This window comes from Sus scrofa, chromosome 1, assembly GCF_054392235.1.
Source record: "Sus scrofa isolate SSC_HxYL_T2T_F1_AM1 chromosome 1, Sscrofa_HxYL_maternal_Yorkshire_Landrace_v2.0, whole genome shotgun sequence".
NCBI classification, from domain to species: domain Eukaryota; kingdom Metazoa; phylum Chordata; class Mammalia; order Artiodactyla; family Suidae; genus Sus; species Sus scrofa.
In genome coordinates, this window is record NC_139383.1 from 150,208,205 (window position 1) to 150,222,525 (window position 14,321).

Genomic DNA, 14,321 nt, shown 5'->3' on the forward strand with positions numbered 1-14,321 from the left:
ACATAATCACGTAGTTTTTCCTCGGACCAGCAATGCAGTGAAAATCTTGACCTTAATTTATCTGCGCTCAACCTCTGTTTATTCCTGAGTTGTTTCTTTACCCATGAATTGGTCTTCTGTTGTAATGCATGTATTGTGGTTATAAGCCTTGTGATATTTTGCAAGTTGACCACGTGGTATTTGAATTTCATAAAGTGGCAGAAAGTCATAATTCTTGTCCAGGAATCAGAGCCGCAGGCTTGATGGTATTCTTTTTATTAAGAGCAAGATTTCATTCCTCACATGGCAAATAGCTCCTTATTTTCCTAAAACTAGAATATTCTATTTATTTTGAAGCTTGAAGATAAGTAGAAAATGAGATATCAACAAGATACCAATCTGGTGACATATTCTTGGAAAAAACAAAAATCCCTCTAAGATACTCTCCACACGAGATGTTTTCGTCTCTGAATATTTGTGCCTGTCCAGGTTATAGAGTGGGAAGACAAATTACATTGAAATCAATGAATCTAATTATAGTAAATATGATACATACTCCTCAAAATAAGGAGTAATCATGAAATGCTTTAGAAATTACAAGTTATCATCTGCCATTCTATACAGGGCATTTCAGTCCTATGTTTCACCCACAATCACTTCCATCTGTTTTAAGATTTAAATTCTAGATGATAGGGAAAGATTAGCATCTCTTCTGGAAGTATTTGTTTAAAATGTTTGGTTTCTAAGATTTAACAGATTTTAGTAACCCTTTAATTCTTTTTATAAAATAAATTTTATTGGAGTACAGTTGACTTACAAAGTAGTGTTAGTTTCAAGTGTACAGCAAAATAAATCAGTTATACATATACATATATCCATTCCGTTTCAGATTCTTTTCCCGTATAGATTATTAAAGTATTGGGTGGGTTACCCTGTGCTATACAGTAGGTCCTTGTTAACTATCCATTTTATATGTAGTATTGTGTGTATGTCAATCACATCCCCCTAATTTATCCCCCCCCATTTCCCCTTCGGTAACCATAAATGTTAACCTTTTAATTCTTGCAGAAAAAAAATACATTCTAGCAATTTGGGTATAAATTTTCTGCACACTGGTTCACGTTTATATGAAAACTATGCAAATGTAAAACCGTGTCGAAAGCAGCCAGACTAGTTTACTCTGAGGGCTTATTAATTCAATATATCTTCACTTCCTTTCAACATGATTGTTCCATTGTAACTGTTCACCCACTCTGAAGTGGAGCAGTGTAACTATATTGGTTCTCAAATAGCTGCACGGAAGCCACAGGTGGTGGAGAACCCCAGGCACACCAGTTTTGTAAATATTGATGGCATTGGGTTTGGCTTCCCTCAGGATGAGTTTCCTTCACTGGAACCCAAGGTGCAGACGTAGACCTACCCTCCTGAAGTCCTTTCCCAAATGCACAAAACTGGCCACAAGGGACAAGGGAAGACAGGACACTGATTCGTACAGATTTGTCACTAAGTCTTGAAAACTCAACTCGGTATTCAGTTGACCTTACTTTGTGTGTTTTCTTCACGCTTCCCGGAGGCTTTCTGAAACCAACATATACCTTATTATCTCTTTACCTTTTAGATCCTCTCCTCCAAGAACCCCTCTCTTCTTCATCATCCACATCTTCCCCTCCTTCAAGACTTAAGCCAGACATTCTTGTCCATGGCACTGTCCTAATTTTATCTCTTATTTGTTCCCTTCCTGCCTCTGTCACTCCCTGCTCCAAGCGCAAGGTCTTGTCCCTGTTCTCCCCAATTCCGGGCACATGCTTTATGCCTACACAATGGCATGTCACATTTCCTGTGGTCACCACGACTTCTCTCCTAGACAGCATTCCATTCTCTGCATCTACCAAAATGTGCACACCATGGCTCGGATGTGCCTGTGTGGCTTGGATGTGTCCATGAATGGTGACGTTTGTCATCAGTTTGGCCCCACTGAACCCACATGTTTTTCTCTCTCCTGGCGGTGGGGGGTGGGAGCAGTTTATAAAGCCTCTTTTTAAAACCCAGTTACCCAAGTCAATCTGCAGATTCAGTCCAATCCCTATCAAATTATCAATGGCATTTTTCACAGAACTAAATCAAAAAAATTTTAAATGTGTATGGAAACACAAAGACCCTCAATAGTTACCATTGTGGCTCAGCAGGTTAAAAACTTAATACAGTGTCCCTGAGGATGCTGAGTGACCTGGCCTCACTCAGTGGGTTAAGGATCCAATGTTGCTACAAGCTTTGGCATAGATCACAGATGTGGCTTGGATCCTGTGTTGCTGTGGCTGTGGTGTAGGCCAGCAGGTGAAGCTCCAATTTGACCTCTAGCCTGGGAACTTCCATATGCCACGAGTGCAGCCCTAAAAAAAATAAAAATAAATAAAAAATAATTTTAAAAAACCCAGTAGCCAAAGCAATCCTGGGAAAGAAAAAGAGCTGGAGAAATCAGGTTCCCTGACTTCAGGCTATACTACAAAGCCACAGTCATCAAAACAGTATGGCGCTAGCAGAAAAACAAAAATATAGATCCGTAGAACAGAATAAAAAGTCTAGAAATACACCCTCACATCTATAATCAATTGAAAAAAAGACAATTTCTTCAATAAGTGGTGCTGGGAAAACTGTACAGCTACATGGAAAAGAATGAAATTAGAACACTCTCTAAAACCATTGACAAAAATAAACTCAAAATGGATCAAAGCCAAGTGAAATGCTGAGTCACTAGAACCATCAAAGTCCAACATAATAAACATGGCACAAAATACTCCTTTCCTTTTTTTTTTTTTTTTTTGCCTTTTCTATGGCCACTCCTGCGGCATATGGAGGTTCCCAGGTTAGGGATCAAATTGGAGCTGTAGCCACAGGCCTACGCCAGAGCCACGGCAATGCAGGATCTGAGCCGCATCTGCGGCTTACACCACAGCTTATGGCAACGCCAGATCCTTGACCCACTGAGCAAGGCCAGGGATCGAACTCTCAACCTCATGGTTCCTAGTTGGATTCGTTAACCACTGAGCCACTATGAGAACTCCTACTCCTTTCCTTCTTTAAGAGAATTCTTGACATTTCTTTATGTGTTATTCATTCTACAAAGTCATTCATCATTGTCTCCTAGATTTTGATAAAAGGAGCTTTGCATATGGCATTTTTGATAGCTTGAAAAGAGATGACAATGTCAGCAGGTATTTTTAAATGTGCTTTAAGGGCAATATGTAGTACTTTTAAAAACTGCATTTACTGGCGTTCCTGCTGTGGTGCACCAGGATCAGCCACATCTCTGCAGCATTAGGATACAGGTCTGATTCCCTGGCCCAATGCAATAGGTTATAGGATCTGGCATAGCCACAGCTGCACATAGGTCATAACTGTGATCAGATCTGACCCCTGGTCCGGGAACTCCATATGCTGCAGAGCAACTGAGAAAAAAAGAAAAATAAAATGCATTTACTGATTCCTTGAAGCTCTTACCTGCTAGATCCCTTGAGAGCAAGGACCTTCTCTCACTCCTCTGTGCCTTTGTGTAAAGGCCAATTTACGTGACCCATCATACTCGCCTCCTTGTTGTCTTAGGCGCTGGCTGCCCACAGCTTCTGAAGCAGGTTCAGATCACCCCCTTCTTAGGGAGAGTGACTACTTCTGGTGGCCCCAGCAGGTCCACAGCTCCTGGGTGATCTCAGTGGAGGATATTCCACTACTATGTCCTTTGCTGCCTCCTCCTGTTTCCAGCCACACCTTCATTTACCTGTCAGGCTGCTCCCCCGTCATGACTCCGTCTCCAAACCACAGGATGCTTCATTGATTTTGAAATCAGGAAAATAGACTTCTCTGTTTTAAGAGTGTTACTGCCAATCATTCAGTGCAAAGATAACAAAAGAACAGATATAGAACACAGGTTCCAAACGCAGAGGTCTACCATTCCTGGTACTTTTGAGATACAAAACCCATCAGAATTTTTCCCTCTACTGAATAAAACAAAAAACAAAACTCCCAATATTCTGTCAGTGCTCCATTCCTTCTCCATGAAAAGCCTTCTCCCCAGAAGTTCAGAGCTATCTTGGTCTGTTTGTGTCTTCCATTCTCAGGACACTGTAGACCAGGATCCATCCCTACTGGGCCCTCCCCACTCATCATGCAGGAATACTGAGCACAACCTAGGCTGACGCGGGCCAGCACTGTGCTGCCTCCATGTTGAAGGTGTTTCTGAAGAGAGTTTAGCAAGGGCCAAGAGGCCAGGTGGGAGCAGGGGGATAAGTAACTCTTTCCTCCTTTCCCTTGCTGTCAACTGCAAAGATACAGAAGTGACCAGATTGTGGCAAAGCATCAGTGCTGTGGCATGGCCTCCAGGAGATGCTGGGATAGGTTGCAGTGGCTGGCGGGGGGTGGGGGTGGGGATGCAGGGGGCAGTTCCTCACCACCTCCTGGTATTTTCTCTCAGACCACCCTAAAGGAAGAGAAGCCAGTGTTGTATCTGCCTATCAGGTCCCCTCTCTTCACTTTTTCCCTTCGAATCCACCTTTTTTGTTGTTGTTGTTCATCCTGCCACATAAGGTGGGTTTTAGAAATATGTCACTTTTTCATCCAGAAATCACTTGAATTTCTCATTACCTAAGGGATCAAGATGAAATCCTTTTCATTTGGGTCAGTCAGAAGACTGGATACAGTGGAGCTCAGCTGGATTCTTGGCTAAGAGTTTAAGGAGACTGAAATCAAGATGTCAATAGGGCTGTATTTATTTGGAAACTCCTCCGCCAGATTCATTCAGGTTGTTGACCATGCTTCCTTGTGGTTATAGGACTGCCATCCCTATTGTCTTGCTGGCTGTCAGCCATAGCTCGCCTTTGCTCACAGAGACTGCCCCCTTTCTTCTGAAGCCTTCCCTAGAGGCCCCTTGATCAAGGGAAAATCCAGTCCTTCCTTCTCATGTCTCAAATCCCTCAGGCTTTCAACTTCTGCTGCATCTTTCTGACTTTCTCTTCTGCTTTGAGCTGGAGAAAATGCTCTGCTTTTAAGGGCTCAGTAGAAATGATTGGGAGAAATGATCGGGCCCACCTGGATAATTCAAGCTACTCTCTCTAGTTTAAGGTCCCTGACCTTAATTATGTTTTCCAAATCCCTTTCACATGCCAGGTAATGCACTCAAAGGTCTGGGGAGAAAGGGGTGCCATCCTGATGACCACACCTCTCCTTCCCCAAGCATGATTGAATGGTGTTCCCAAACCACAGAGTAGACATCTGAGTCCTTTGTGGTGCCTTTGTGCCAGAGCACGAGTGGTCCCGGGATGTTTGCAGTCCTTCCTATGTCAGAGCCATCTTCTTGGTGTCTGGGGCCATCCGACCTGTGGTTCTGGCACTGCTCAGAGACCTGCACAGGCCCCTGCTCTTCATGGCTGGGAATCTTCTCTGCACCCCTCTGCACACTGAGCTTAAGGCCTATCTGCAGGCTTGATCCATGGAATTTTCATGGCCAACCAATAAATAAAATGGACATTGGCACCATTGCAAATGGTCTGAAGCTGTATTTAGCACAGAATATTTTATTTACTTATTGGCCACACCCTTAGCATGTGGAAGTTCCCCAGCCAGGGATCAAACCTGCAGTGACAACGCTAGATTCTTAACCTGCTGTGCCATCAGGGAACTCCAAGGTGTTATTTTAAAGTTTGGCTCCCATATGAGAAGGGACTTTTAGCCTGTCTTAAATTTAGCTCTTAAAAATGAGGTCTCCCCGGCATTCCCTAGTGGCTCAGCGTGCTAAGGATCTGACATTGTCAGTACTGTGGATCGGGTTCAGTCCCTGCACTGGGAACTTCTGCATGCCATGGCTGGGGCAAAAAAACAAAACCAAAAACAAACAAACCAAAACAGGACATCTCCTGCCAGGACCAAGATTGGGTGAGGAAATTGTATTTGGGGGCTTTTCTAATCCACCAAGGTCATCAGGAGTGTCCATTCACACAGTACTCACTTGTTTTGTCATTGCAATTTGGATATTTTTGTACCATCAGGAAAAGGGACAAACTGACTTCCAGAAAAGAGTGGGAGAGTATAGTTTCTATGCAGTGTATAGTTGCAGAAAATGGTCATACTACCTAAGGTAACATCTTGAAAGATATTTGTACTTTAATTTGATCTTCATTAAGATCTTGCATCCATCATGTGAAATTTCACTTTGAAAAGGGCCCTCTTATTTTGTCTAATTTTCTACGTGAGAATTTTAAAACCAATTAATGTAGGTCTACCCTGGGTTTGCATATAGAAGTCAGGTTCTTGGGCATGCTAGCTGTCTAATGGGGTGTGTTTTCTTCCCCTTAGGTGGATGCTCATGGAAATATCCTGTTAACATCGCTGGAGGTTCACAATGAAATGAACGAGGTAGCAGGCGGCGTTGGTGATACCAGGAATTCAGCAATATCCTTTGACAACTCAGCAATCCAGTACAGGAAACAGAGCATGCCTCGGGAAGGGCGACACATGGGGGCCAGAAGCATCCCGCACAAGAAGACCCATCTACGGAGGAGGTCGTCACAGCTCAAAATTAAAATTCCTGATCTAACCGATGTGAATGCCATAGACAGATGGTCCCGGATTGTGTTTCCTTTCACTTTTTCTCTTTTCAACTTAGTTTACTGGCTGTACTATGTTAACTGAGTGACTGTACTTGATTTTTCAAAGACTTCATTTAACACTGAGTGAAATATTACTCTGCCTGTCAAGTTTTTATACCTGTACACACACACAGACACACACACGCAGACACACACATATATACATACGCAATTGTATATATATGTGAACTTTCTCAGCATATATATCAAATACACGTGTATATGAGGATGTGTGTGTATATGTTTCTACGCACAGGTGTGAGTACCTGTGTGTATGTAAAACAAATACACATACATATATACATTTTGCAGCTATGGACAATTTAACACAGGATGCATATTAAAGAAAGGCATAGTTTTTTTCTTTTTTAATTGAAAGGGACAAGCATCGTCTAAATATTATGCCTTGAGAATGAGGGCGCAAAACACAATATCATCCCAAAATGTGTCTTTTACTATCCTGAGTTAGATGTTTTAGTTTAAAAAGCAGAAAGAAACTCTTAGTTATTCTTCAGGAACTCATACAGTGGTATTGCTAGTTTAAAACAAGCCACACTTCATATCCTTTTTCAGTTTATTAAGCGAAGGCTTTTCAGCTTTCTTGGCAATGAGGTTGACTTTCGTGGGGCAGACTTTTTCTGTACTGGTTCAGCGGGCGGGGTGAGCTTCTGATACTCGCTCGCCTGTTTCTTACACACGGGGAGGGCCCACCTTGATGTTCGAACTTCCATCTTCTGACAGCCCATCGAGGATGGATGGCATCTCATTGTAAGTACTCTGCTGTACAGTGTTGTTGTTTTTTTTTCCTCTCACTTGGACTGGATCCAGCTGACCCATCGTATGGGACACAGCGGCACATTTTGGCAATGTTGAGTTGACATTTCAGTCACTGAACACCTGCTCCACATCTCATGGATTTCTAGGCCTGGTATCTAAATGGAAAGCTTAGACGTCTCAGGTTATTTGTTCCTCTAAGGTAAAAATCATCTAGGATGATTTTCCCCCTCGTCTTTAAGTTATCAATCACTCTTGGAACATTGTATGTTAATATCAACTATATTTGCATAATATGCATTATAATATGTATATTTACCAAGATTCTGTTTCTTATGCTTGCTCTCATGGCAGCATGCGACGTCCTCTTTTTCTTTCTGTGATGTAACTACTTTCTGTTCTCTAGAATTCAGACTGAAGCGCAAACACTTCTGTTCAATTTCAGAAACTGAGACACATCCTCATGCCTTTATTTCTGTATCTGACATATCTCATAAGCACACCCAACTACTCCTAGTTTAACTAGGATGCTGCAGGAACATGCCCAGTCCACACCATCCATCACCCAGGGACCCATGACCATTCTCTTGAGGCAAAGGACAGCAACCTGACAACAAACACAGTCACTTTTGGTTCCTTCTGATCCACAGCCTCATCAGTATTTGGACTTTTTAAAGCTCGTAGAAACAAGACAAGGTGCACCGGTTTCATAGATGCAACCTTAACTTACTATTTAGATGAGATCTTTCTAAAGAAAAAAAAAGAGATGATATATTTTTTGTAAACAATATTTCTATCACAGGCATCCATAAACTGAAATGACTACAGTTGTGCAAACAGATGTCACAGTGAAGTTAAGCATTTGGAGAAACAAAAAAGCAAACTATTCAGGAAAGAACTGCTAAATTACGACTTTATCCCCAAATACCACATATGCCTCACCCTCTCTGTTCTGTCTGAAACCCCAGGACCAGAGTCCCGCCTGGTACTCAGAACCGGCCCCAGTTTTCCCCGCGTAGGCAGAGACACATCCCTCCCTGTGGTGCCTGTGCTCTGGGCTCTCCTGGGAACTGGCCCCTACTTGATTTTCCTTGGCGGCTGATGGCAACTTCTAACTTGTGGGAGTCTTTAACAGTTCAATACCCCTCCCCGTCAGGTAGAATCCAGACCATGAAATCTCATGCTAGAAGCAGTGACCAGTTTTTATATCCTCTCCTTTCTCTCATTCTTATCTTTCTTCAGCATCTTCTCCCAACCGCTGCTCTCTGGTTTTTGTTTGTTTGTTTGTTTTACTCTGGAGACTAGCCAGTGATTTCTTGTTCCTTGGCTTTTCTCTGACAATTTTTTTTTCCCATGGGTAACAATGGGGGATCCTAAAAGTTCAACAGATTGGGAACAACCTTGTAAGTGGCCTTATCATTGTTAACACGTTAAAAAAAAAAAAAAAAAAAAAAAAAAAAGGACATTGTGAAGACCTTTCCCTTTCAATACTTGGTATCTTTGTCTGTATCAGTGGTTCGAGGAGAGTTCCACATGCAGAAGAGGGACCCCAAAAGGCAAATGAACATGGACAAAAGCATCAACAGTTGATTTAAGTGTACAAGCATATGGTTTATATATTCAGAACTGTGACATTAATTCTTTCCTGGGAGAAAAGGGATTCAAAACGTTTTTTGATGCATAGTTGAGGTATCCAACTATCAAAGGCAGAGACCCCCATGGGGCTCAGAAGAGCTGCAGTCCCAAGGTTTTCTGGATATAAATTTGCATGGTATAGACATAATAGCTTTTGAGCTTTTTATATGCATTTGGCACCAAGACTGGGATCCACAACTTTGTAGACACTGCAATGACGTTAAACATAATAGCTATACTATAAATAGTGTTTGTAACTACACATGCACACACACACACAAATACATACATATATTCTGTAAAAAGGAAAACTTTTTAAGATCCTTGGGTATGTGTTTGCTTTACTCCACTTTAGAAGAAAATTACTTTTCTTCTAAGAAAATTATTTTATAGCTTCTCCATTTTTAAAAGTTGTGAGCACTGTTGAGAAGCAGAACTCTGCTGCCAGAAGAGAGTTGTGTTTGGTTCTCTCTCCTGTTACAATGCCCTCTCATTTCTCCACAGTAGTTACTGGAGCCAGTGAGTACGGTGTGTTGATGAATTCTGAACCTGGACCCCTGACATTAATGTGAGGTGGCTGTTCCCACATCCAGACCTCTTGAGTAAGGAGAGAAAAGTTGGATTTGGAATATGATAATCTCTTTCTCAACAACTGAACGTAATAAAAAGTTGATTTTCTACGTAGTCCTGTCTTTCCAAAATGCTTCCTGGGGGCTCAAAGTGCAAGACTCTTGTTGTAAGGGTTTGTTATTACCCATATTCAACTATACCTGAGACAATTCCAGAGCCCTCTACATAGGTCCCTACAGCTAAAGATACATAAGACCAAGTCATCTTTAAAACAAGTGTTGTTCACCAACCCCAGGACTGTAGAGGGGTTTCACAGCCTAGACCACGATACACTTATTTCCCTCTGAATCTTTAGTGAACTAGGTGTATGTCATAATAATGCTCCTGCTCCCCATATATCTGCAGTCTCATGTGTTTCTAGTGCTGGCACCCAACACTTTTGATGTGTGTGGCCATTGACATCAAGTCATATCTCCCTTGTCCAGCTATGGAATTAACATTATCCCCAAGGAGATCAGCATCTCAGAGGTGATGCCGAGCACGTTGGAACTGGTTTTAAGGAGACAGGCATATTGCAGCACTAGGTGTTCCTTCTCAGCATCTAGTAGATAGTCCCACTGGTATTTATCCCATAGTGGTGTCTTCTAAAACAGACCAACGTGTCCAACTTTGACTCTCCTGGCTTGAAATGATAAACCATCCTATAGTTCTTACTTTACCTCTCCACCTGAAAAATCAGTTCCTATTTCCCGTCATTTTTCTGTAAACAAAACTGAACAATTGGTGAAATGTTCTGTTCCTCGTGGCAATGACCCCGGCGCTTATCTCATTGTGAGCCATTGGTCAGGGCAACAGTGAATCGTGGGGCAGAGAGCCGCCCAGGTGGATTAAAATTTCCCAGGACACAACTAGTGTGCCTTGGATTGATTATTACCTCTTCTACTGCATTGAAAGGTGCCATGTTTTCCTGAAATACTCAATTCCCAACACCTGGGTGAACAGCGACCTCCCAGAGAGGGACTCACGGTACCAAGCCTCTCCCCAGGGGGAGCCCCAGAAACAATCTTGTCCTTCTTGTCTCATATTTCTACTTTACAAGGCAGTGAGTATGTTCAAGGTAAGTACAGGATTATTCGAGTAGGAATAGGCGATGGCTGTCATGATCAGTCCCCGCGTTGATTTCATTTCATTGTAAAGATAAATTAAAACCCAATTTTGCTTAAGCACATTGATGTAATTTTTTGGTATTATTTGACATGAAAAAAATACAGCAAAATTGAGTGATCGATTCAATATGAAACTTGTTGATGAATGAATTCAAATTTATTAAAAAAGGACTAACTGACTTAAATGTGAAGGCTGATTATTTTTTTCCTCCTTGTCTATATGCGGTAGAACTGGTGTGCTTCTTTTAATTCCAGGTAACTTTCATCACACATGTCCATTTAGATTATACTGAAAGTAAAAAGAAATAAGCTCAACACTGACTGCATGTGAGACCAACAGAACCATGACTTAAAAAAAAAAAAATCATGATTTATTCTGAAGATCAAAGAAAAAGTAGGTAGGAGTTCCTGCCTTGGTGCAGGGGGGTTTAGAATCCAACTGATGTGGCTCAAGTTGCTGCAGAGGTGTGGGTTCGATTCCCAGCCTGGCACAGTGGGTTAAAGGATTCAGTTTTGCTGCAGCTGTGACCTACCCCACAGCTGCAGCTCAGATTCAATTCCTGGCCCAGGAACTTCCATATGACAGAGGTGCATTTGAAAACAAACAAACCCAACTAGGCACACGGAGATCCACCTTGTCCGTGTTCTCAAAAATGTGTTTTAAGAGAGAACTATTTTTATATTAAAGGTGAGGAAACTAACCTACAGATCACCTCTGACACAGATGGTACTCATCCTTCTCTTTAGTTCTTAGGACTAAAAGGCAATTTCATTTGTGTCCTCTCCAGTGAGGGAGTAACAAGCAATGTCTCTGAGTGAGTGAATGAATGAATGAGTTCAGGTCCTCAGGCACCTTAGACAGAATTTTTGTTGAGAAGTACATCTCTAGGCCCCTGCAAGTCTCCTGGCGCATGTGTACACACTGTAAAAGGAAAGTGCTCCGGAGTTCCCTTCGTGGCACAGCGGTTAACGAATCCGACTAGTAACCGTGAGGTTGTAGGTTCGGTCCCTGCCCTGGCTCAGTGGGTTAAGGATCCGGCGTTGCCATGAGCTGTGGTGTAGGTTGCAGACGCAGCTCGGATCCCGCATTGCTGTGGGTCTGGCATAGGCCGGCAGCTACAGCTCCGATTCTACCCCTTGCCTGGGAACCTCCATATGCCGCAGGAGTGGCCCTAAAAAAGGCAAAAAGACAAAAAAAAAAAAAAAAAAAAGTGCTCCATGCTACTTAGCAGTCTTAAAATTACCCTCAGCCTGTTAGGATTTAATGAAGACATAGCTTCCAATATGCCTACTCTAAACAAAATAACACAGATTCTTCAGTAATTCTTCACAGGTGGTTTTTCTTTTCTTTTCTTCTTTTTCTTTTCTTTTCTTTTTTTTTTAATAGGGCCGCACCCAAGGCACATGGAAATTCCTGGGCTAGGGGTGGAATCGGAGCTATAGCTGCTGGCCTATGCACAGCCTCTGCAGCACCGGATCCAAGCGAAGTCTGTGACCTACACCACAGCTCACAGAAATGCCAGATCCTTAACCCACTGAGCGAGGCCAGGGATTGAACCTGCAACCTCATGAATATTAGTTGGGTTTATTACTGCTGAGCCACAACAGAAACCCCCATAGGTCATCTTTTCTTTTCTTTCTTTTTTCTTTTTTTAAAACTGTGGGTAGGTTTTTTCACCCACCTAGTATACTTTGGGACCCTGACTTGGACACATCTCACACTAATTCTTTGTCTAGGACTGGAGCGTCACTATGGGGATATTTCTCACTTCATTAGCCTACAACTATTCATTTAGATGCTAAGTTTAAATTACCAATAACTGCAGAAAAAAAGGATTTTCAAATTTTGACCAAATTTCTTAAAGCAGCTTCTTCTTTTTCTCTTTTGGCTTCCCCTAAAGCACATGGAAGTTCCTGGGCCAGGGATCAAATCTCAGCCACATCTGTAACCCACACCATAACTGTAGGAACACCAGATCCTTAATCTACTCTTTTTTTTTTTTTTTTTTTTTTTTCTTTTTCTTTTTTAGGGCCAAACACAAGGCATATGGAGGTTCCCAGGCTAGGGGTTGAATCGGAGCTGCAGCTGCTGGCCTATGTCATAACCACAGCAATGACAGATCCCAGCCACATGTGTGACTTACGCAGCAGCTTATAGCAACATCAGATCCTTTAACCTAATGAGCAAGGCCAGGGATCAAAGCCACATCTTCATGGTATTAGACGAATTCTTGAACCACTGAGCCACACAATGGGAACTCTACCAAAGAACTCTTTAAAGCCTCTTTTAAAAGCATCCCACTTTTCATTGCCCCAAGAAAACCTCATTGAATGCAGGGTCCACCCGGAATCCCCTCACTCTTGGACCCCATGCCTGTCACAGGCCACGTACTCATTTGGCACCATGTTAAGATTCTTTCCTGCCTCCTTCTAACTAGCTTCTAAAAGGCAGGCACTGTCAGCTCTCCTTTGAATGAGAAAATTATTCTTTGGAAAAGGTTGATTCTTTGGAACCTGTGATAACATTTTTAAGGTAGGACAGTAACTTGTTATAAGACTAAAGTAGCAACAGTTGTTGACTGAAGGACTCACACTCTTTGGCTCTTGCCTTTCATATACATAGGTCCCACTTAGGATCCATAGGCAAGCAATGCAAGGGGAACTTATAAAAAAAATGTAGTCCACAGAAATGGCTGTCAAGCACATCTGGTATGGGTGTGGGTGTGTGCATCTTGAAAACAAATAGGAAATTAGTTAGTGGCCCAGGTAGCCAGTGATAGCAGGAAAATATCTTGCAACTTAAATCTCCACTTATGATTTCCCTAGGATCCAGCTTGACTCTCCAATCTTGAGGTAGCGGTACTCACACCCCGATTTTTCCACGCATTTCTCTTTTCCATCTCTCACCTCCCTCATCATATTTTTGGTTTGTTTGGGGTTTTGAGGGAATGTCTCCTTGGAAATTAAAAATAATAATAATTTTAATTACCTATTTTGTTGAGAGCAGTTGCAACCTCAATTTTAGCACTTTCCAAGCGTTAGTTCCCGAAATAGAAGGGTCAGCTCTTCTTGTATGTTGAAGCCACACAAAATAGTTCACTTCGCAGTGAGGGAGGGGGTTGACACGTTGCATTTTAGGTCATATTCTCAACCCTCCATCTTCTGTTCACTGTCACTATATTTCTGCATTATCAATGTCTAAAACATACACATTCTATCTACAGTAATAAAATTGCATTTTACTCCTGAATATTATGTTTTATGGAGTGATTATAAAAGTTGAAAAGTAATGAACATTCCACATCATTGAGCTATACTAGGTTCAAGGTTTAGGATTACAGTTGCATGTATAAAGACACATATTAGAAGGAAGAAAAAACAAAAATCCTGTAGGTAAGAGTTTTTCTGCCTGGAAAGTGGAATCATTTGAGGATGTGTGAGAAAAGAGTTGTCCTCTCAGCTGTTACTGTATCATGGAGGTTGAGAACTTATTCAGCACTGTGAGTACTTCAGCCTTCAAGTTGAACACTAATTAAAAAAAAAAAAACCTTTGATGTTGATA

General features: G+C 41.9%; 1 protein-coding gene across 5 annotated transcripts in view; it reads left to right on the forward strand.

The window, feature by feature from the left end:
• Positions 1-10,944, forward strand: part of GABRB3 (gamma-aminobutyric acid type A receptor subunit beta3) — a 348,038-nt gene extending 337,094 nt beyond the window's left edge. For all 5 annotated transcript variants that reach the window (XM_021098613.2, XM_021098629.2, XM_021098607.2 and 2 more), the window contains one exon: positions 6,322-10,944. In XM_021098613.2, the coding sequence (XP_020954272.1) occupies positions 6,322-6,657 (336 nt within the window). In that variant the 3' untranslated portion in view covers positions 6,658-10,944. The remainder of the gene's footprint in view (positions 1-6,321) is intronic.
• Positions 10,945-14,321: the final 3,377 nt, after the last annotated feature.